The sequence below is a fragment of the Pagrus major genome, chromosome 17 (genome assembly GCF_040436345.1).
Source record: "Pagrus major chromosome 17, Pma_NU_1.0".
In the NCBI taxonomy this organism is placed as follows: domain Eukaryota; kingdom Metazoa; phylum Chordata; class Actinopteri; order Spariformes; family Sparidae; genus Pagrus; species Pagrus major.
The window spans coordinates 28,122,944-28,147,039 of NC_133231.1; the positions used below are offsets into that span (position 1 = coordinate 28,122,944).

The window sequence follows — 24,096 nt, forward strand, 5'->3', positions numbered from 1 at the left end:
AAGTCGTGTGATTCGGAGCGACACTCACACTCGAGCTTGTCCTCGGGACGCCCGCCCTCCAGCAGCGAGAGGTAACACACGATGTCCTTCAGCTGCACCGTGTCCAGAGGTTGGGGCAGCGCGGGCGTCTTCAGAGGGGTCGAGTTGCCTTTGATCAGCTTCAGCCCTGCAGGGAGACGGAGAGGAAAGGTCAAAACATCCTCCACAGTGCCTCTAATGTTAGCCACACAGCCGGGCTGGGCCGGGAGGCCTGACATTAGTCATACAGTCGTATTGATCAGTGGTGGGTGGTGTGCACTTCACCAAAAGGCAAACAAACAGTTTAAGCCTTATCAGACACTTTGTTTTCAGAGGCTATATTCATGCTAGAGGGGTGAATATTTCTTGGTTTCTTGGAGGCATCACGATGTGGACGTGGAGTGACAGAGCATAATTAGGAGCTGGCAGCCTCCGCGAAATTGTATCCTACTTGGTGGATTGCTGATCGTTATGTTGCAACGTTCTCTCGTACCGAGTTGTGGGCGAACATTACTTTTGCAACGTTACTTTTATTTGTTTCGAGATGTGGCGGAGGGAGGCAGAGATCGACAGAGAGTGATTAAAACGAACCCAATATTTTGAGATATTTTGGATTTTATAAAATTATTGGCAAGCGAGAGCTGGACAGGACACATGCTGTGTGTGAAATCTGCCACACAGAAATGAAATGCTTTGGTATTACAACATTAGCTGTTTTCACCCTGGATTACACTTCATTTACAGGTCCACAAATTTCATGTTAAGTAATTGCTAATTACCAGCTAACAACTCCAAATTTAGGTTTGTAATTACGCCAGCTCAGGAGCCCCCTGCTGAATCTACAGATTTACGGTTGAACTCGTTCAGTTTTTACTGTAAATCTACTTCATCACTGCTCAATCCTCAAGTCGACTCTTTCAATTTCCAGCCTCTGAATGCTGCCTCGACCTGGGGAACATTTTCTTTTTTACCTGATAATAAATCTTTTGATTGTGCTGTTCAGGGACAGGACTGATCTCTGCTGAAGTGAACACAGGCTAAAAAAAAAAAAGCTTTACTTCCATTATTTCAACCACTGGTACTCTGGTTTTCTGGAAATTAACATCTTTCATGTTTACACACTACACGCTCAGCTGTAGCTCATTAAGCCTGCAGCAGTTATTAGCATAATGAGCAAAACTACACAGAAGTCTTGTGTTGGCAGGAAAACCTAGTCCTTAAGATGTGTTGGCACTATTGATAAATTGCCGTACAGTCACTGTTTGATGACACAGATGACTGACTTTCGCCATGCACCATCCATCGCCATTCAACTGAGCATTAAAAATCCCCTTCATGCATAAAAAGTCTGGTTTACCACATTAAAATCCTGAAAATGGCTCCTATTTCTTCACCTTCATTAAAAATCCCAGATTATATGAATATGCAAAATTTTCCAAGACACAAGATGTCTCCCTACTGTAAAGTCCATCATCATGGTGTGTGCTCACGGGAGGCTTGAAGTTTCCACATCGCACCACTGGACCAGGATTGGCTTCCGAATTATTTGTGATGTCACAAATCACGCTCGCAGGCCCGCGAGATATGATAATCTTGTGTTCATGCCTCGCTAATGTCCTATTTTTCCGAACCATCTGCTGTTCATGTTGAGACACGAGCGCTGATGATGAGAGGCTGCCAGTCAGACTGGAGTCTTCAGCACTCGTGTAAGAGATGGGTGAGTTTGCTAAGACAGCTTCTACGTTTGTACTTTTTTAACAGAAAACACATGTTTTATACTGGGATGTTTAGATGTTTTGATGATTTTTTTCACTCCAGTAAAAGGAGACAATATTGAATACAGAACTCCTCACTTGCATCCACCGTTCCTCGTCCTGACTCACGTTAAATATGAGTGACAGAAATTAAAACAGAGACACACGCTTAAAACAGTAACGCCGTGTTATGCTGCACAACGCTGCGTCGCTCGCCGCCATTTAGGACACAATAGGAAACAATGAAATCAAGCTAATTGTCTTACTGATGCTTGCGTCACATGTAGTTAGGACATAGTGTCAGACGTCTGATGGGTCACTGTCAAAGTGGATAAAGACATTTGAAAACACTAAATTATAGGTTGGATACCTACGTTGAATTACGTAAAGCCTCAATAATTCACCTGACACATCAGGCAGTCCAGGAAGTTGGCTGAACTAACAGCGGCCTGACGTGTTACGTGTGCCATTTTTATATCAGTAACTCATTACCACACTAGAATGAGATATTAGTATGAAAGCTGTAAACAAACAAAAGCTTTGCCAAGACAATTGGCAGCCTCAACACTACAATTTACATTGTGGGCCACCGGGCTGGACTTGGCAGGGAATCTGTTATCATCTGAAGGCACCGAACAGAAAAAGAAATGGCTCTGCTTTCACACAAGCTTCGAAACTTTCATGATGCTGCAAAGTAAATGAATGTAAGTAATACGTGACGAATTAGCTGCAACAAAAGCTGCAACGGTGTCTAAATATCAGCAACACCAACACGCTGTTTATATCTCGAGAGGTTTGTTAAGGTTAAGATTTCCTCCCTACACTTACCAGAGACTCTGGGCTTGTCAGAAGATGAGGGACTGGGTTTGGGTCCCTTGTTGCTAAACGACATGAAGAGGTGTTGACAGAACTCCTCGGGGAGTTCGCTCTCCAGGAACGTCTGCATGAAAACCTTGAAGCCCTCAAAGTCGATCTCCTAAAAAACCCAGGACAGAAAAAAGAGCACGTTTGTCACAGCGAGCCGCGGCCTTCAAGCCTTCAAGGAAATACAGATGAGTTTCAATATGAAGAGAGGATGTTGGTGTGTTTCACATTCAGGGTTCAGTCTGAGATCGCTTGCAGTATTCATGTTGCAGATGCACTCAGGAAGATGCCTGAAGTGTTTTGCAGATGAGGTCGGTGAAAATCTTTTAGAGAGCAGTTTAAATGCAGTATTCAGTGTTTGTGCTTTTACTTTTCAAACATTTAGACTCACAGCTTCATCCAAGTGTCTGTTTGGCTGAATCTGTGTCAACCGAAACATATAAACGATCTCTTACATTTTTGCTCATTAACTCGGTTGTTACCAGTTCAAGGAAAAGACATTTTAGGTGAGTAATATTTCCCTGGAAATGTTGCATGATGGCCTCTAGAAACACCTTTAATTTCCTTTCTTTTATTGCTCCGCTGCTGCTGGAGAGAGTCGAGTCGTTTAGCGAGAAATCGTGTGAGCGCTCTGCAAAACACACAAACAATTAAATAAATAAGAGAGAGGAAGAGATTACCTGGGTGAGGATCTCCTGCTTCTGAAGCCGCCGCATTGAAGGAAGGAAGAAAGAAAGCAACATGATCGAGGATGTATCGAGCAGTTATTACATTAAAAAACATCCTACATTTAACACAGGCATTATCACAAAGACTACCTGAGTGTCTAGCTCTGTTCATTAAAGGGACAGTGCACCTCAAAATAAAAAAATACATATTTCTCCTCCATCTAGATGAGTTGCCAAGAAGATATCGGTTGTATAAAAAAACTTAACAGCAATGTCTCTTCCCAGAAAACAAAACTTGTGACCTGGTTACTCAAGATCATCCACAGACCTTGTTGTGAGCAGTTTCATGTAGGAACCATTTTCTTTCCATGTCACCGTGCAGAAGGAAGCGTGCATCGACTCATGGACGACAGCCTAGCTAACTAATACCCCTTTCACACTGACACATATCTATGTATTGTAGATGTAGTCCGATGTGGTACGTGACCGGCTGCTTTCTACTGTTCTGTGAGGAGAAAAACCAACAGCAGGGAAACACACACTGCCAATGTGAAGAGTAAATTGCCTATTTTTAGTGGGTTTACCTGCGTTGTAAAAAAAAAAAAAAATAGTGTATACACACTAATTTTGGTGTAAAAGTGGTATACACTAACTAAAGTGGCTACATTTACATTTAGCAGACACTTTTTTGTCCAAAGCGACTTACAGTAATTCATACATTCACACACTGATGGCGGTGGCTGCCATGCAAGGTGCCGACCAGCACATCAGGAGCAGTCTGGGCTTCAGTATCTTGCCCAAGCACACTTCGAAATGCAGAACATGGGAATCGAACCAGCGACCTTCCGATAACAAGATGCTGGCTCTACCCCTGAGCCACAGCCGCCCACGAAAGTTACACCTCACGTCAGAGCTAACGTCACGGCTAACGTTATTCGGTGGGCGTAGCTTGTTAGAAAGAAAGAAAATAGTCCCCTCATGAAACTGCTCACAACAAGGGTGGTGAAATAATCCTGAGTAACCGGGTCATGATTTCTAGAAAGAGACATTGCTGTTGAGTTTTTCGGAGCAACACAAGCAAATACCATTAAGTATAAAAAAACCATTTCTACAGCTGATATTTCAAAAACTCTGCAAATCACACAAAAACAATGTAGTTACAGGTACGAGGAGAAAAATCCCTTTATCTGCTGCTACATTAAGCATTTTATACCTGCCATGCAACAGTTATTAATGCATGCACAATATATCAAAAAACTTACTGAATACTGCTAATTAAGATTGACTTATTTATCGGAAACTCTCGCCAAAATGTACTCCCTTTACTTTACCTTACCCAGTTTTTACTGTGTGTTTGTGTGTCTTTGTGCACCTGTGAGTTAGTGTAGCGAAGACTATTGTAGGAAGTGAAACAGGTAATTATTCTCCAGACCCCATTAACCCTCCCACGCTGCTGTCAAAGCTAAATACAAAATGCCAACCTTGAAAATTGTGTTATCGTGGCGATATAAGTGGATAAATGTTTCAGCAGCAACAAACTCTTTCAGTTGCTTCTCGTGCAACAATGGCCGCTCGTGTGTCGAAATACTCTTTGATTAAAGTGAACAAAGCAGAGTGCGGCGTCTCGAAGACGTGTGCAGAGGAATTATTATTACATAATCAAAAAACTGAAATAATAAACGATGTTCTGTGTTCGTGACATGATTTTTCAGAGAAGTACCGAAATAAAGACACACGGTGATCAGCCAGCGCTTCAAGACGTATTCACTGTTCAGTTTTTGTCTGTGTGCAGGTGGACGTGCTGTACGGGGGCCATGAGTTCAGCTGGATTATAAACTATCAGCTATATAAACTGTACATACCTCCTCTGGGTTGTATTTAGCCAGGACACCATCTCCATGGAACTCCTGCAGCACATCCTTCAGCTTCTTGGTCGAGTCTGAGGAAACGACACAGAGGGACGGTATACATTTAATATTAAACATTCATTTATATCACAGGTTTGATTTACAAGCGCACTCAGCAAAGACGGCATGTGTGGGGGTTTAAACAGTCTGAACGAGTCTTGTTGAACGCAGATTATTCTCAAGGTGATGGAAACAAGTCTGGACTAAGTGGTCAAACAAGCAGCAGTCGTGTTTATGGATCTGAATTCTTTGGACTTTGTCAGCACCGCTACGAGCTGAAGAAGCGCTCGGCGCAATGATTGATTAGATCATAAACTCGGTGTGGATGCAGCATCATGAGGTCTGCAGGGAGATGCACCCCCATTTGTGAGTCAGAGCTGTGAGAAAGTAGAGCCTACGCTAACACGGCCGTGTCAGCATCCGAGGTGAAGACTTAAAATCTGCTGTTCTCTACTTAATTTTGCAGACTTTTTGTGGTTTTAGTGATATGAACTTCTTTTGGAGGCTTGGCTTAGTAAGCGTAGCTACAAACTACAGCTGTTAGCAGCACATGTTAACGGGTAAACGTGTGGCAAACACTTGAATGAAGAAAATCAAATCATTTAAAGGGAATACTTCTATATTTCTGTTAGAGGAGAAGATTGGCATCAAGCTAACGTCTGTGTATAAAACACAGACCTGGACAGAACAGCGAGAGCGTGGTTAGCCTAGCTTGACGACGGAGAGCATGGAGTAAAAGCTACACTGGCTCCAAAGCTCAAATTTAAACTGCTGCATCTCAGACCAGAAATGTTAAAAAAAAACCCAATGTTGTGGTTTTCGGGGAGCTACATGTAGGATTTACCACAACGAGCAGCCGTGACTTCCAACACACTTGTTGCCTCACTCAAGTTGCCAGGTTTGGTACCAACACGCTCGTACATCAACCAAAACCACCAACTACATTTAGCAATACAGCAACAGATGCTGCAGAGAAGTAGCCTCCTGCCCAGAGGGATATACTGTTGTCAGAGATGTAATAGCAATCAGAGCTAGGCTAGCAGTTTCCTCCTGCTTCTCGTATTCATGCTAACCATTGCATTGAAATGCATTGAAAAAACAAGACAAAAAACAGACACGGCGAGAACATTACCTCCTCGGTGAAGGTAATAACATCACCGCACAATGGTGCATTTTATTCACCTGTTTTAAGAAAACTGGGCATGATGGCACTCAGTTATAGCCAAAAATAACTCGATCTGAATGAGATCCGGTGTGATAATTACGGCATGCTGCAGAGCGTTTATGAGCCCCACTGCTAAATCAATTTGCTGCGCCACAGATACCACGTTCTAATGTTATAGAAGTTAATTAGAGGAACCATTTTCTCACAGGCACTGGAGGGCCTGGTTCATCTCCGAGCACAAGCCGCTCTCTGCTCAGCACAAATTGCATTAAGATGGCTGTTAAAGTTAGTGCTTCATATTAGCTCTCTTACCTCTACGCAGGTTTTTATTAGCACACGTGGATCTTTGCGTCCTCCGTTTAATGAAATTATGTCTGCTTCTCCAGCAGTTCTGCACCGGAGAAAAGTTTTGAAGTAAAACTTTAACCTGCCATTATCTGAACGGAGCAGCCAGAGAGCCTGAGGTAACGCTGCTGTTCAAGAAACTGCACAGCGTGTCGCTGATTGATAGTCAGCAGGAGTATTAACGGTTCAGCCTTGCAGGTAAGACAGTAAAGTACAGGAGCAGTCAAACGTATTAAAACTGTGATATAAATGTTACAGTGTGTGTCAGACTGAGGGACATTTTTTAACTTTAGTTTTACAAATATCCCAAAAAGATCAGACGTCACAGAGACTGATCTGTCTCTCGTTCCAAGACTAAGAAGACCAGCCCGTCTTCATTAAGACTCATTTATGTTCCCGTTACGTGTGAAATAGATACGTCCATATTAAACGATATAACCGTCAAGAGTCAAATCGGTCTCGCATTGACCTCCACTCTTCCTCCGTTATCGTCCGGCTCACATTTAATTCCCGTCCAATCTCCTCCCAACTGTTCGTCAAAAAGTTCCACCATTTTTAAAACTTCCTCCTTTTGTTCTATGGTCGTGTCTTGCCTGAACTATTGGCTAAACTACTAAACTACCCCCCTACGACTACCGGACTCACTGCTGCGTTGGTCCATATCCGTAACCTTTCAGAAAATGCGCAAAAATGAAGACAAAACAAGTTTCTGTGTACCTAAGGTTGGAAAACAACTATACAGTGTGATCAGCTCAGGTCAGCTTATTACGACTCATACTGACGTTTGTTGTTGGGCAGCGACCTCTAGCAGCTGTAGTAATTATTACGGAAGCAGAGGAGGAAGTCAGGTGAAGAAGTATAAAAATATATAATAAAAGTGTGGATGGGGAGGAGGTCGGGGAGGATGGGTGAGATAAACAAGCACGGGACTTTCATCCAGCCCCAAAAGCACACGTCTTGTCGATGTTGGCGCGAGTTATGTTGTAAAGACGTAGCAAGGGAGGCGTCGACGTCTCGCCAACGAAACTTCTATTTGTCTGGCAAGACATATGTGTGCTGTCAGGGAGGAGACTGCAGTTTGTGTCCAGTGTGACGGTGAGTATATCAACTTATTACTGTAGTTAAGTGAGGTGACATATATAAAGTAAGATAAGTGAATTTACATAAATAGTTATTTTAAGCCAAACCACAATGTTTTCCTGAACCTAACTGAGTGGTTTTCTTGCCTAAACCTAGCCAAACTGCCACCGTATGACAAAGATACACTGCAACCGTCACGTTGTTTTGTGGACGGTGATATAGTTTGCTGTTTTGGAAGCACTTTCACCCAATCTATTGAGTCATTTACGTATGAGGGTGTGTTGAAGTAGACATCAGCTGTAACATAAAGTCTACATCCTGTAGATCCTGAAGAACAAACATCCTGTGTTGAATACTGGCTGATATTCGGCTTCTTCTCAGACGTGCAGTTGAGCTTCCATTAACAGCTTTGTGTTGGTTGTGACATTTTGTCGCCTCCTGCACTAATGGCTTTGGATCTTTGATTTTTCTCTGGATGCATTTTTACCAACAGTGACTAGAAATAAATGCCACGTCGGACCGAGAGTGTGTCATCATTATTGACCATCTTTATTAGAAACGCCGTCGACACAAAACCATTACGGAGGAGAGCGATTATGTACCCGCTGATTGCTTGTCACATTGAACAGGCACTATGAATTTTCTCTCTCCATTGTGTGGCACAAAGAAATCTGAGGACGAGACTCATTTCATGTGTTTTTCTATACATAAACACACTGAAGAGCATCTTTACCTTGAAATGCAAAGGACTCTTCCCTCTGTGACGCTGCTACGTTCTGTGCATTCGCAATTACATCGCATAAAGACAAACTCTAATTGTTGGTGAGTCAGATCCTCGGTGCCCGACTAGGCGCACAGCTATTAAAATGTTATGAGAGTGTGCATAGCTCACTTTAATGAGAAGAAAGGGAGTAATACAGTAGTAGGGGGAGATGAAGGGGAGAGATGAGGAGGGAAGGTGATGCCCATTGTTGCGGCTCAGAGAATGGGATATTTTATAACCTGTAGCTGCTCGGTGCACAAAGACTCGCCCTGAGCTCGTTGAAACATGATTATCCAAATCTGTCTAGCGTGCACACACTCCTGCACGCAGACATGCACACACACTAAGACGCTTTACGAGTCTCTCTCTTGCTTCTTTGCTTTTTTTTTTTCTTTACGCTCTCTGCTTCCTATCCCCACACAATCTTCATTTCAAGCCGCATTGTTGAGCCTCTTAAAAACATTTTCTTGTTTAATTCAACAAGAAACTAGAACCAGAACCTGACTCGCTCGTACGGAGAGCAGGGGAGTTTCCTTTAGAGTAGGGAACGATGTTAGCGAGCACAGAGCAATTAAAGGGAGAAATGTCATAACCAAAGTGAAACACTGGTACAAGGGATCCTGGGTGAAAAGCATTAATTATTGAGATTCATACTCGCTGCTGTGAATAGCAAATAATAACCCTTCCACTGGCTGGAATGCCTCAAACATCTCGTGTTTGACACTGAAAAGAGCTCTAAAAATATATCCTACGAGCACAGTTGACACGAAAAGCACTTAAGAGTTGGACACCTCACGAGTCTATTTCTTGTCCGTAGTTAATTCCATTGTTTGTCTTCCTACAAACGATTTACTGTGACTTTCAAAGTCAGTCCAAAACTATGCGTGGGTGGTGCACAACATCTCGCAGTTAGCCTGCCAGGTATCGTCATATTTTCCATCCCTGGTACCATTTCAAATGATGAAATGTGTCAACATCTTGGAGCGTAACATAAACTCCAGGCATCCAGAGCACAGTCTGGTGAGCAGGGAGCCATTTGTTGCGTTTCGAATGAATCATTCAGAGCTAAAACGGCACCACACAGATTAAATGCTCGAGCGGTTAGAGCTTCCTACATCAGCAAGACGAACGGTCGGCAATCACAATGTCAAAATTTTATCATCAGAACGAGGGTTGTTTGAGATCAACCGCGGTGATTTGAGTCGTACAGCAGACCGAGGTGCTCTCTTGTTATTGTTAACTCGATGGTTTGATGCTATCTGAGATAATTTGTCTTGGTGTGCAGGGACTTACATGTGTGAGGAGGATTACTGAAGATGTGAAAGCAGAAATCCAGCTCTTGAGAACTTTCCAAAAAACGATCTGGTGAAGCGAAAAATGTCCTCGACTAAACACTCGATACTTTTGGGAACTTACGGAGACTTCACACGCACGAGGTAACGAGGACAGGAAAATATATTGGTCTGCTTTCATACCTATCTTATTCACGAGTGTCATCTCAGTGCATTCCCTGATGGGACTGGTCCAAAAAGTGTTTAGCCTGTTAGCTTAGCACAAGACAGCTAACCTTTACTGAAAGAGGAAAGATGCACCTTCCAACACCTGAAAAATGTGCTTATTTCCATGTTGTAGCTCGTTAGCAATCAAGCTCGCCACCAAGATGTATCCAACGTTATGATAAAGACAGAACTCTTCAACACTGATTAAAAAGTTTCTTCACTTATTTTCTTAAATATGACTGCTTTGGAGTTAGCTACCTTTGACGCTGTTATGCTAGCAGTCACCTGCCTGCAGTCATAGCTAAACATGTCCTGAAACTACTCTACATCAATACTGAACACATAAAGAAGTCTTCAATCAGTCTGACTCCCTGTAAAGTGTATTAAAGGCAATGGTAATTTAAGCTAATACGTATACGCATTGTGTAAGGCCAGGATTTGAAGATATTACCAGAGGAACCAGCAGCTGCTGCTCACTATACTCTTTACAGTCTTTATAGTCAGTCACTATACTCTTTATGTACAGTTTACATTTAATAATCTACTTTGCTTGGTAATTCTGAGGTAATCCTGATGTTTTAAAAGTAAAGTACAGTAATCTTTAAAAATTAACAGTGTTGTCAGGAGAGGTATTGTGGGAAAAATTTGAAAAACTTAGCCTACTTTAGCTGTCCACACCGTTACGAGTCAGAAATAAAGTGAGTAAAGTTGGATGCCCAAAAAACTGTGGGTTTGTCTTTACAAGTGACCCCTCTCACATTACACATAATAATTGTATTCACTGATATTAACAAAAATGTAACTAATAATGTCGCTATCCAGTAGCACACCAGAAGAAGCTGTTTAGCAAAGATGCTAACACTATCTAAGCTATCACCGTTGTATTTTACTAAAGGTAAAAGGATCAATTTCAAGTTGAAGACATCACTGAAATTAAGATTTTCTATTCCGAGATGCAAAGGTTGAAATGTAAAAATTAAGTGAAAAGTTAAACAATGTTCACAACACCTCTTGACTTGGAGACTAAGCAGCTTCAACAGCAGCCTCAGTGTGTCATGTCAGCTGGGAAATGACTGTTCTCGCTAAAAAAAACAGGAACAGACACACAAACACCTTCAAATATACCTTTCATCACAGTCAGACACAGACACAGAGTACCTCTTCTACTCACACTGAGTGTATTCTTGTAGCAGGGCGAATTCAGCTGGGGTCAGCGTGACCCATTTGTCCTGGCTGCTCATTGTGTTGAGACCTGGTCCCGCCGTCCACCGAGCATTCCCCGGACAGCAACACACAGCGGGGCGTCACACGCTGGAAAACAACAACAGACATCAGATCACCTGCCCCGTTAACAGCCGCAGACGTCTCTTTTTACTGAAAAGCTGTGAAAATGACCAAATATATGGCTGGATTGGAAACAGAGCTGCAGAGGATCAAATGATTGCTTCTGCATTGTAAGATACAGGAATACAGAAATACAGTGGATATATCAAAACATACAGAAATGTCAAACTGGCATTTTGTCTTCAATGCTATAAAACTGATGTTCTGGATGTGTCATGTTTCCTGTTTTCCTGCCTGCTCCTCTTTCTGCAGCTGTCATCTCAAGCCCGACAGCCAAAATGTCCCTTTGTCTCATGATTGCCATGTTTTTCAGCATCGTTGCAAGGACTTGACATTTCAGGCATTGACATTCATGTTTGCCAGCCGGTGTTGGATGAAGCCAGAGTACATAATCCACCGCTAATCGAAACTGATGGAGACCTTTATATAGATAGAAACAAATGTTAATGCCAGGGTTGCCAAGTTATTCTAGAAACTTTTTTGTCAGAAAAATTAAAGGCTAACAAAACCCTGATATACCCGTTCAATCGTTTCATTTGGCTCCTATGAAATAATTGGGACTCGGTCTACCCAGTCAGGTACCTGCCTGTGCACTCCTGGGGTGTGACCGTAGTTTTTCACAAGGCTGTGCAACTGTATTGCTGAAGCTATTAGCAAGCCAGTGGCACAAGAATGGCAGAGAAAGTGCAGCCAAAATTTGCAAAGACTAACATGCTAGCTCGACAGCGATGAGTACTAACAATAGCCTTGTTTAGATTCATTATGATAATGTTAGGTGTAGTTGGATACGGCAACGATAACAACGATGTGATGCGCGCACAGTAAACTTCACGTTCAGCGGCTAACTCGGTAGCACAAAGCACACAGCCCCTGAGCCAAAGCAAACAGACTCATTCTGCGGCTAATGTTAGCACAAAGCACACACCTACTGCCACGTAGTAACTGCCCCGCTGGCTAGCCTTTTCAGAATTAGGTTCGTTAGTGACAGCTATTTAACTGCTTTTATTATGTGATTATGCCATTTAACAGAGTTGTTAATTTATGTATTAACTGCAATAAAAAAGCTAAGAAAGAGACAGTGTTGTCAGGCAGTCATGTTCATGTTTTTTTATGTTCATGAAAGCAGCTTAGTAAAACCTATACTGTATTTACATTTGTTGTGAGGCTGCGACATCTAGCGGCTGTAGTAATTATCACAAGTGAAAAGCCGTATCTGGGATGGACAGTCGGGTTAAACAAGTACAGTTCACATCCAGTATGAAACCAGAAGTCAATGGTGAGTACTATTAACTCACTCAGGTAGTCACGTACATGATAACCTACTTAAGGGAATGAAGGTACGTTTGAAATGGAAGTGACATAAGTGACGTAGTGATTTCAACCCAAACCACGATGTTTTCCTGAACCTAACCAAGTAGTTTTCTTGCCTGAACCGAACCAAACTGGCTCGTGGGATTACGATCTGGTACGTAATAGTCGTGTTGTTTTGGGAGACGCAGATAATCAACCTATTCAGTCTAGGTTTGAGGATGTGCTGGTATTAGTGCTACGCTTTAATTCAACAATGTAATCCCACATCAGAAATGTCACTGCATCGTCTTGAAAAATGGAGATATTACCCATCACTTTTGGGTAACACCTGGAAAATCCAGATTATTGAAGGATATTTGTGAATGATGTGTTTATAGTTGTGGCGTTGGATTTCTGAAATCTGCTGCCTGCTCAGCTGTCGGCTTGGAGTGAAGCATCATGAAATGTTTGCAACAAGTGGAGGAGAAGTGGATGGGTCTTTGTATGAGACCTAATTTGGGCTTTAAAAGCATTCAAAGCTGCGTTGGCGCTGCTTTTTTACGTGACCTTGCATCAGCTCGACTGGTTGCTATGATCACAACACGATTGAGTTCAAGCTAAAACAAACCTTTGTAGGCTGGTGCTTATATTTTTTTGAACTGAGTCCAACATCCAGTGTTTCATTGGAGGTAAATTAGAAGCCATGAGTGATTAAATGATGTTACCGAAGGCAAAATACAGAAGATGATTAAAATGAATCACCCAAGTGTGAAAAAAAAGAAAGAAATTAAATGAATTTCAGGTTTAAGATGTTTGTATTATGTAACTGTGGTGAAGGAGGAATGTCCATCATATCAGACGGTGGATAACGTGCCTCACTGATATTTTCCATGTGATAAAAGCCAACTGAAATCTCTTATTGCCGACCCGATTTATCACTTCAACACAAATATATGTCACTGTTCGAGCCACAATCAGCGCTCTGCTGTTTGCTTTCCCTCCTTGTTTGCGTCGAACGAGTGTGCGTGTAATTGTATGTTTGTGTAGGTGTCACTCAGGCATCTGTGTGTGTGTGTGTGTGTGTGCGTGTGTGTGTGTTACATTTGCCCCAATTATTGACAATTGAAACCTTCGGATCAACAAGTGTTCGTGTGCATTCATGTGGAGGATGGTTGTGTGTGTTCCTGCGTATGTGTGTAAATAATATCCATTGATGTGCTTTTAAGTGAGATATAAATGTGTGTAATATTGTTTGGACTGTGTGTGTGTATGTGGCTGTGTGTTCATGCAGGTGTGTGTGTGTGTGCGCATCCATGGGTGAATACATGCTCATATGCATGCTCCATCCCCCTGCATGACAAGGCATAGAAACAAGATGTAAATCACTCAGAAAGCGTCATTATTATCAGACACACAAAAAAGGGAAAGCAACAGTCAACACAATGTGCAGCCACCAGTGTTTCTGTGTTCGCACGCTGGGTGCGTGGGAATCAACCTCCCTCGCATAAACTTTGATCTGCCGCTGGAGCTGAAACTAGAAACCGCTCGGCAACGTCTTGTTTAATGTTCGGCACCGACAGCAAAATGGGATCCAGATAGAGAATCTTGTTATTTATCTTAAATCTGCAGTGAGTCTAATTCCAACACAGAGATACTATCTGTAATATACTGACGTGTGCAGTATGTGCCTGCTGTGCACTGCGCTGCAATCATCCTCTTGCTCTCTCCGGTGTTGCCTAACTGCAGTGCATTCTTACAAAACCCCTCAGCTGGTGTCCTTTGAACAATCAAAATCCATTCAGTTGTTATCAGATCGGCTTGATTGTCCTCCAGTGATGCAGTTAGGACATTCAGCGTGGGTCCATGTGCCTGCAGAAGACCTTAGCTGAAGACACCACCGATGCCACGACACACAGATACAGTAGGTAGCGGCAACACTGCGACATACAGCACCATGAATGGGATGCGATATCAACACGCCGCTCACCTGCTGCAGAGCTGGAGTCAAACACTATAGGAGAGAGGACGAGGGAGGAGTCCCTCCAGCCAGATGTTTCCAGATGAAGCTCCTCAGTCACATTCCTGCCGTCTCCTCCTCCTGAGTCCTCTGTCAACTGCAAAGGCAAGAGTGGGTGTTGTGTAATTAGATGGAGTGTGAGAGTGTGTGTCTGTGGATGAAAGAGAGAAGACGCAGCAGCAGCAGCAGCCCTCTCAGCTGCATGTCAGTGTACGAGTGTGTGGATGGTGTTTATTTTTCTCTGGCGGTGTCTGGTCAGAGCAGCATCGCTGGGGATGTGGAGTGGTGAGAGAGGGAGAGGGAGGGAGAGAGAGAGAGAGGGGGAGCACACCAGCGCTGCTCTGCCTGCAATGATCAGTTTCCATACTCCCGCTCGCTCACGTCACATCCCTCCGTCCCTCCCCTCAGTCGCTCAGGTCCTCACCTTCCCCCTCCCTCCCCTGAAAAACACCCCGAGGTGTTATGCTCTCCTGCTTTTCTCTCCGTCGTTTTCTCATCTCTCTCTCTCTCTCCCCCCACCTCCCCTTCCTTCTTTCAAGCCATCTCCACTCTGGTCACCGTGGCACGCATCAGCCGACCACATTAGCATTCAACACGACGGGCGGTAAGTGCAGCAACCTGTGGGATATCTTCTCCAAAGGGCTGAGAGAAGGCGGGAAAAAAGGGGAAGATGAAGACAAATAGGGAGGAGAGAGGGTGGGAGGTTGAAGCTCAAAGAGAAGGAAATATGGAGACAAATAGAGTGAGAGAGAGGAAAAAGATAATGACAGAAGAAGAAGGAAGATGTTCAGGTAACACTTTACAATAAAGGTACACAAAAATGTGAGGAATGAATCAAGAACTAATGAATCGTTAATGAGTAACCCCTGAATAAATGTGATTTAAGGACTGTATGTTAGATAATGGTGAGTTACTAAAGAACAGACTGGGAGATATATAATGAATCAACCAAGTAGATTCATTAATTACTGATTAATTAAACATTAGTTACTCTTTTCGTGCCCTTTCAAGTTAAGTGAAACATCTCTGTTCACCAATAACGCATCGTTATCTACTATAATCTTTGAATCACAGCTATTCAGGGATTTTCTCACCTTGTTGTACACAAGCATTTCCAGTGTTTGATTTTTTTGTGACCAATTTTGTTTTCCCATTTAGTTTTCTGTTGACACAAAGACATAGGCTAAAGTAAGGAGATGGAACAATGGATATATTAAAACTTTACGCTTCAACTAATTCAATTAATTTTCAGCTTTACGATGAGGTTTGGGCATAAGAACCACTTGGTTATGGTTAGGAAAATAATATATTTTGGCTTTATGCTGGAAGACGATACTGACGCTGGAGAACTGTTTGTTCAGTGACAGGATTCTGGCTATAAAAATATCTGTACAGGTTAAGATCACGGTAACAGTTAATAAAAACACAAATGTTACTTGCAGGTCTGTGACACTACTCGATCTTGAGTCTCCTGATTCACTGTGTGTTACACACTCCTACACTCCCCCAACTTCACACCCTGGTACATAAAAGGTACATTACTTTCTGCATTGGACATAAATTTTGAGGTGAGGTATTGTCCAATATGGTCGTAAGTCCTCAGGATGCCGGGGGGACAGGAGGTGTAATGACTAACTTTGAGCATTTTCAAAATATATGTCCCCCTCTGTGGGAGCTACATCAGCTGGACAGGAAAAAACACATTTTTTTTTCTCTTTTTCTTTATATTTATTTTTATTCTTTACTTTATATGTCAAAGTAGTCCCAACACAACGGATCTCAAAGGATTAAATAACCTTTTCTTTTGTATAATTATGTTTTTGAATAAAAGCAGCCCTGCTTGCAGCAAAATGTGTTCAACCATCATTAATATTCCAAATAGTGCCATTGACATTTCAGGCATTTGGCCGACACTCTCATCCAGAGAGATGCATGATTAGCTCACGTGTCGAAATGAGCTCAGATTCTTAGGTGGCCTCACTGGAAGCGATCAATAGTAATGAAGTCTGGGGTTAGAGCCTCAGTGTCAACACATGAGCTGTAAGAAATCTTTACAGTTAGCACAGAGTGATCATACAGACACAGAGAGTGCACGGCAAAGACAGAACCAAGGAGAAAATGAGAATCTTACAGCGTTTTAGAAAATTCAGCTAAAGTGTTTATTATAGGTGAACACTCAGTTTCTCCGCACAGATCATGTTAGCATTAAATAGATCAATAAAGCAGAAAGCTGATCAATAGAAACAGTGAATATTTATAGCAGAGCAGTGTGTACTTATATAACCAGTACTGTAACACGACATATAAATATGAACATAGGCTGCAGATACTTTATACACATCTAAATACACTACATGGCACAAATAAAAAAAGAGTTCAGTCAACTGAATTAAAAAATTATTGGCCATTATTCCAGAAGATCAAATGTTTCCCAGAAATTGTGATTATAAACGACTAACTTGCAAATTGTCTTTTATTTATTTTTTATCTACACAATAGGGAACGAAGTCACAAAATATTGATTCTGAACATATCTGATAAATGATCAGTGCCTTTTTGTTGAAGCCTACGATAAAAAAAATTTAAAAAACAGTTCGGTGTGGTTGTTTTATTTTGGCGAGCTGGAAGTAGTTAACTTCCTAGTTTGTAGAGAATCAGCCACCTCATGAATAAACATCTGTATAAAGAAGCTCTGACCGATCGAGGGCGAGATGCTGTTTCCAAATATTACACTGGAGAAATCACCGAGACTACCACCAGCTGGTCCAGGAGGTCCGTCTGGATGATGGTAGGTTCAAGGTACAATATTATACTTATTTAAGGATACGTGAGGGACAGTATGATTATGACATCAGGCGCTTTTTACTTTAAGATGTTCAGAACACTGAGAGCAAGCAGTGTGCAAAACACTAACTGCCAAAAGAAAAAACTGGAAAAAGACACCTCAGATTGCAAGAACTGCTTTCTGTCTGATTGCGCCCTTATGAAGCATATAATATAACTGTTAAACTTTGTGTTCATTCTTGTGATGTGCCACACTGGTCCAACACCAGACAATTAATTTCTCTAAAGGAGTTCTCTAAGTTCTTGATGCACCATATAAAGGGTCATAGGTATAAATAATTGAGTGTCATCTGCATATAAGTGGAACTTTCTGGCATAGTTAGAGATAAAATCAACATGAGATCACATGTAAACAATAAATACAAATGGATCAAGTTGTGAGCCCTGTGGCACCCCAAACATTACAGTAAGACGGACTAAGAGATGTCTTTTTTCTCCACATACTGTTGTTGTCTTAAGTTTATAAGTTTATTCTTAAATGTAACCATAATTGACTTTGAAGGGGGACAGGCCACAAAAGGCGGGTGTCAAAGTCAGATGCTATAGTATGCATCCAACCAACTAGCTCCTACAAAGTGTCGTCCATACACACAATGGTGTTAATATACTAAATGGGTCATTTTTATCTGTTTAAACTTAGACTGGTGCTATAGTTTTGATGGCCACAGATCAGTTTAGCAATATGCTTGGTTATTGACCATTTGACGGGGGAAAAAAACAAATGTTGTGGAGAGGACAGCCTTGAAAGTAAATGAGTGATATCTTCCTCTCCTCAAGAATACTGTCTCGAAGAAGAGCCAAACATTTGTCCTCTAGCTACACTAGTGGAGCTGCTGTATAGTAAAAATGTCTAGCTCTGTAGAGCACATGTTCACAGATAAAACCTTCTGCAGGAGACATATAAATTACTCAATAACATAGTCCATTGTGCTCTGCCTAAAAATGCTTTATCTATAAGTATGCTGCTTCCTGGACCCAACCTAATATCTTAATTTAATATAACAGTCCATCCTCAGCTAATCTTTACATCGCTCTACCTTTAAGTAGCTTTCTGCCTACAGACAGCCCAATTTAATCTGACCCACAAGCCTCAGCATGTATCGAGTTTCATGAAAGATCGCTGAACAATGACCCAGATATGGGCGTTGTGTGGGTGGTGGCTGACCAGAGTGCCAATAACGTTTGTGTTTTAGTGCTGCCCCCAGGCCGTCTGTGTAGGTCATGTGGTACTTTACATTTGTGTCAGAGAGGCAGAGGCAGTTGAAGTATTGACACGGCCTTCACATGTGACTGTCAGTGGTTAACTACAGGGCAGCTGCTCCTCAGAGTGATATGCAGCAGCATCTGGACTCTTTCACATTATCTACTGCAGAACATTTGGATTCAGTTCAAATAAATATGGGCATTGTTTTAAAAAATTGCTTATGTATCGTTTGGATGGAAAAGCAATGAGCTGTAAAAACATCACTGACATATTACCACCTTATAAAGTTGTAATGTGAACGCGGTAGTAAACAGTTGCTTCTTCACACATCCAGCAGACATTATCATTCATTTGGAGTCGTGTTTTTGGCCACCTCCCTGCTCTGGTTTGGTGTCAAACAACCCCTGAGGGAAATATCTGGCTCTGCTAAATGCTCCACTACATTCACAAAGCTATAGCCGCTAACTGTAGCCGTCTGCTGTTTGTTGGCAGCCAGGTAGTCTACAGTGGGTTTTTAGAGCTGTTTCCCTGAAAACAGCTCACTGCCCAAAACAAAAGATGCTACAAAGCTCTGTATGCTGATGTAATCCTGCAGATTTGGGTGATAATTCTCTGTGGATTTGTTATTATGAGGGACTAATTTTACATTACATGTAGTCATGTGATCCATTGTTGGGCTGTTATATTATTTATATCGCTGCAAACCTCAGATATGTCCGTACATACATAGGCTTTCATAGGCTACATATCACATTGACATTTGTACAAAATGAGGCATATCATGTTTTCATTACATGTTTATGACTTGACTTTCAATTCAGGATGTGTAGGGGATGGTGGTGGAGTTACATACGACAAGGCGACCAAGCCAGTGAGCGCAGTTCAAGTTTGCGGTTCAACATTTGACACCACTGGATATTTTTTAGGAGACCTCAGGATAATTTCCAATCATGTTTGTGGCGACCAAAACAAGTGTTTGAAGCCAAACCGTGATGTTTTTTAACCCTAACCAAGTGTGTATCTTATCTAAATGGAGCACAAGCACAGCTTTGTGTTGAGAGAGAAATAGAAAATTGAACCTAAAGAAACATAAAGCTGGAACATAAAGAAATGTCAAGTTTTAATTTAACTGTGTTAAATCTGTTGTGCAGAAACATACTTTGCGAGCACTGATTCTGGTGATTCGTTTGATAATGAAAATATATTTTTTACCTTGGAAACAGAGTCGACTTAACTATGACAAGTGATCAAACTCCATCTGCTGAGGGAGTAAGGTAAAATAAAATAGATTATTATTATCAAAGATTTGCTGCTTCTTCCTGTCATTTATGGCAGTAAAAGAGTTTTTCAGGTTTTAGTCTGTTTTTTTGGACAAAAGAATCAATTTGAAGACATTATTTTGCGCTCCAGAAAATTGTGATGAGCATTTTTCACAGCATAATTGATTTATAATGAAAATAATCGACAGATAATCACTGATGACAACAATCGTTGGTTGCAGCCTTAGTCTCCAAGTATGTTTTGTGATTAAGTACCACTGTTGCACATTAATTAATATTCCTCTGGATTAACATCTGTTGTGTTTTAGATGCAGATGTCACAATAGATGCACGTCAGACGAGCCTGTCTCTGCTGAATGCATCGGACCTGCATCATCATGAGATCTCTTGAGGTCATTATGCATGTGGGTCAGGCGTGCTGCAGACAGCCTCCCTGGAAACTGACTGCATCACACTCTGCATCAATGAAAATTCACATCCAATCCCTTTGTCTCCATAAATGGACTGAAATGTATGGCTGGCTGTCTTGTGCTGATTTCTTTTGTGTGAATATTTGCGGATTTGAGTTTTTTCTTATATTTGTTTTCCTGCTAAGCAGCATTAGACTGAAGAAAAAGAAGAGGGAAGAATCAGAATCAGACATCGGTTTATAGGCAAGGAACCTCTGGTACGTTGGTGCATGAGGGTCACAATTAACACGGCACAACCCAAGTAAAAACAAGTACTGCAAAAGTCAAGAATCATAATCATAAAATGGAAGTGTACTACAGAGGAATTAATGAACAGCAAAAATGTGTCAGAGCGAAAAACCAGAGATGGAGCTGGATCTAAAGACAATGATAACTCTTAAAAAAGTAAGCAATTCAGTGAAGCATTTTGAAAAAAGGCTACCTCCGTCAGCAAATGATATGGTCAACACTGCAAAACAAGGGATTTAGTGCTTTGCTAGAAAAACTCTCCTGAAACCTTCCTGCAGCTATCCTTCATGTTGTGCTGCCTGCCTTAATGTCGTATACTAACATTAAGAGTCGAGCGGCGGCGGAGTTAAAAGCATCATTTGGAGGCCTCAGCAGATTTGTGGTCAAGCTGAACTCTGGAATAATATGTTAACCTGACAGTTTGGTTAATTATTTTATCATCTGCAGGCTGTGTGTTTTCTGCGAGGATCACAGGCTCTTAATAGCTGCTGGAGGCTGGAGATGGAAAAAGATATTTGTCAACGCTGGACTGGAAATTGTGAAAGCAGTCTCCATTCATAAATGGACAGAATAGCGTGTCCATTAGCAGCTAATGGTCATATTGTTTGTACTGTCTGAGTAAAGGCAATATGGACTGAAGTAAATATTTTTTGTTACTGGAGAAAATCATGCAGTCCTACTTTACAGAGCCGGGCAGGTGGAAACATGTCTGATTACTTTGGTGAATGAATCAGTAATTGATGTGTCGTGAGACTCATCAGTGTTGGATCAGAAGGTACTTTAAAGACGTCTTTGTCTTTGAATTTTCGATTGATAAAATGTTCCTCTGTTCAGCCTCAGTGGTTAATTGCTACTAATGCTCACAACTGACTGTTAAAAATCTGGATGGAGCTCCCAGGTGCAAATGTGGAAGTGTCTAAAACCTGCATTCTTTCTAATGGCGAGCAAGGGGTGACAAAAAAAAGTCTGGTTGTATGTAAGCCTATGAGAAAATGACCATATTTCTCACGTGATCTGTTACCTCAGTAAACAGTTTCCTAATGAGTTTCTGGTCTCAATCTCTAGTTTTCTTCGACACAGCGTGATGTTCATTTATGTGAATTATGGTCCCATTTAGGGTAAACAGACGATAAAGCAGAGTATGATTTAGGATGTGGCTACCTTATGATTGAAGAGTCGCTACGACCACAGGTTCTCAGTCAGATCCAATCAGGGTATCCTCTGCAGGGCCACCCTCTGGTCCAAATATGGTCACTTTTGGCTTCAAAAAACCAAGATGGCGACGGCTCAAGGCTGCAGAAACGGTAGTCCACAAACCAATGGGTGGTGTCACAGTGGGTTTACACTTGTAGCTAACCAATAGCGTGAATTTTACAATTTAGATGTCAGAGATTATAACTTCAGAGCATGATTAATACATTGTGTCAAAGTTTGAGGTAAAACTTCGTACTGCAGATCTATTCAGCTGGTGGACCATGGGAAAAATGCGGCCATTTAACAGCCTCGTTCCCACACTGGGATCATTTTATTAGCCGGCTAATCAGCCCATTAGTAATGTCTGTTGTTAAGCACAAAAATACTGGGGGAATTAACGAGAATCAAACTGAAAACCTACTCTGAAGATTAAATCCTGTACTTTTATTTATGTAATGTTTCTTTTTGTGAAAGCTAATCAACAAAAAAAAAGTACATTGTTTTAATACCTTTAAAATCCTAGCTTCACAGGCCAGACACAGCGATTGTAAAAGTCCAGCCCCTGGCACAATGTAGTTGAACAGGCCTGTCGTACAGTGTTGGCTCCCTCAGCGTTACACACTCAGCTGATACTAATGCACCGATGATTACAGTATATGTTACAGCCTGAAGCCTCTGCTGAGAGCAGATGGTTGTAGAAGAAATATACTACTATGCAAATCAACATTACAACTTCTGAGACCCGATCAAATCAGAAGAGAGCTGGCAGCTCCGTCACCACCGCGACACCCCACCCCCCTAAACTGTGACAGCAGACTGAAGCGCATATATCAATTCTACCCCACTTCTGGCCCTCTGTGCTATAAATAGCAGCCTGAGTGTGGAGTGTCGAGCAGCACACCATGTATCATAATGAGACCCATTATGTAAGGTCCTGTCCTGCGCGTCTATACGGGCCGACCCGGGGTCTTCCTCTCCGTGGGGCTGAGGCCACGCTGATGCTAGGTAACAGACAGCTGGGTCTCCCTCTCTGGGTTTACATCCCCAGGCACAAGCAGAAGAGCATTAAGAGAGAAGAACGACTGACAGTGATGCACACACGCTAAATATTAGCCTGTGGGCATCTGCCATTTTCAGGAAATGTCTCGGTATGTTAGAGGGGTACTAATCATTGAGAAGGGGTTCGGTCCAGACTGCAGATGAACATAAAGTAGCCTTTTTTTTACTCGGCACGTGTGTTTACACATGAACTGCAGAACACAATTGATTTGATTTGCTCAACACTGGAAGCATAATTTATCCCATGTGGCTTTGATTAGGCTGATAAACATTTGAATTAAGTCAGTGCACTTTTTAAATATTAAATATTAAACTGAAATGATATTTATTTGATCTCGTCTGCTGCAGCATAAACATCACATCTGTACATCACATCTGTACATCACATGTCTGTGTTCTCTTTCTAGTTTTTCTTTCATTCATCAGTTTGCAAGGCGGAAGAAATCATGTTTTGTCTGTTATTTTGGCTCGCTGGACAGGTCTAAATAACAACCAACAATATTGAAAAGACATAATTATCAGCTAATATTATGTATTTATTAATCCGTGCCCCTTCATTAGTTAATTTGTTCCTATTCCAATGTATTTTTTTGCTTTTATTGAATGTAAAATTCTCTTTTGCCATCACTGAATTCCCTGGTAATTTATTTCATCTTTGTGTTCTTTATCAGAAGTGTGAATCAGAGCGGCAGCAAATTTAAAATGCTTTGTTGATATTTTTGAGATGTGATCGTGCAACACCCACAACTGCACCAGAATTTAAAAATTGTATTGATTAAAGCTGCTGAATGTGTTTTTCTGTTTTCTCAGCGCTGCAGTCTCTCGCCTCCACTTGCAAATGAAATGAAAGCAAGCTTTTAATGATGAGCTGATATCAATCCAAAAGCCAAAAATGCAAATAACAAAAGGCCAAGAAGTCCAAGGAACAAAACAACAAAAGAGAATTACAAATCTGGAGACAAACCAGAAGTCACGGAGATCAAAGTGGGAACACTGAGGACACATGAGGACCGGGGAACAGGCACAGGAACACAAGGTGAAAACACAGACTTAAATACACAACGGCCAACAAATGACACACAGGTGTGCACCGAAAAAGGGCG

At 41.7% G+C, this 24,096-nt stretch overlaps 1 protein-coding gene across 1 annotated transcript in view; it reads right to left on the reverse strand.

The window, feature by feature from the left end:
• dgkb (diacylglycerol kinase, beta) overlaps window positions 1-14,804 on the reverse strand; it is a 75,725-nt gene extending 60,921 nt beyond the window's left edge. Inside the window, exons 1-6 of the mRNA XM_073485269.1 lie at window positions 14,685-14,804; window positions 11,235-11,374; window positions 5,167-5,243; window positions 3,317-3,337; window positions 2,601-2,748; window positions 29-166 (exon numbers count right to left, since the gene is read on the reverse strand). Of these exons, the coding sequence (XP_073341370.1) occupies window positions 29-166; window positions 2,601-2,748; window positions 3,317-3,337; window positions 5,167-5,243; window positions 11,235-11,304 (454 nt within the window). The 5' untranslated portion in view covers window positions 11,305-11,374; window positions 14,685-14,804. The remainder of the gene's footprint in view (window positions 1-28; window positions 167-2,600; window positions 2,749-3,316; window positions 3,338-5,166; window positions 5,244-11,234; window positions 11,375-14,684) is intronic.
• Window positions 14,805-24,096: the final 9,292 nt, after the last annotated feature.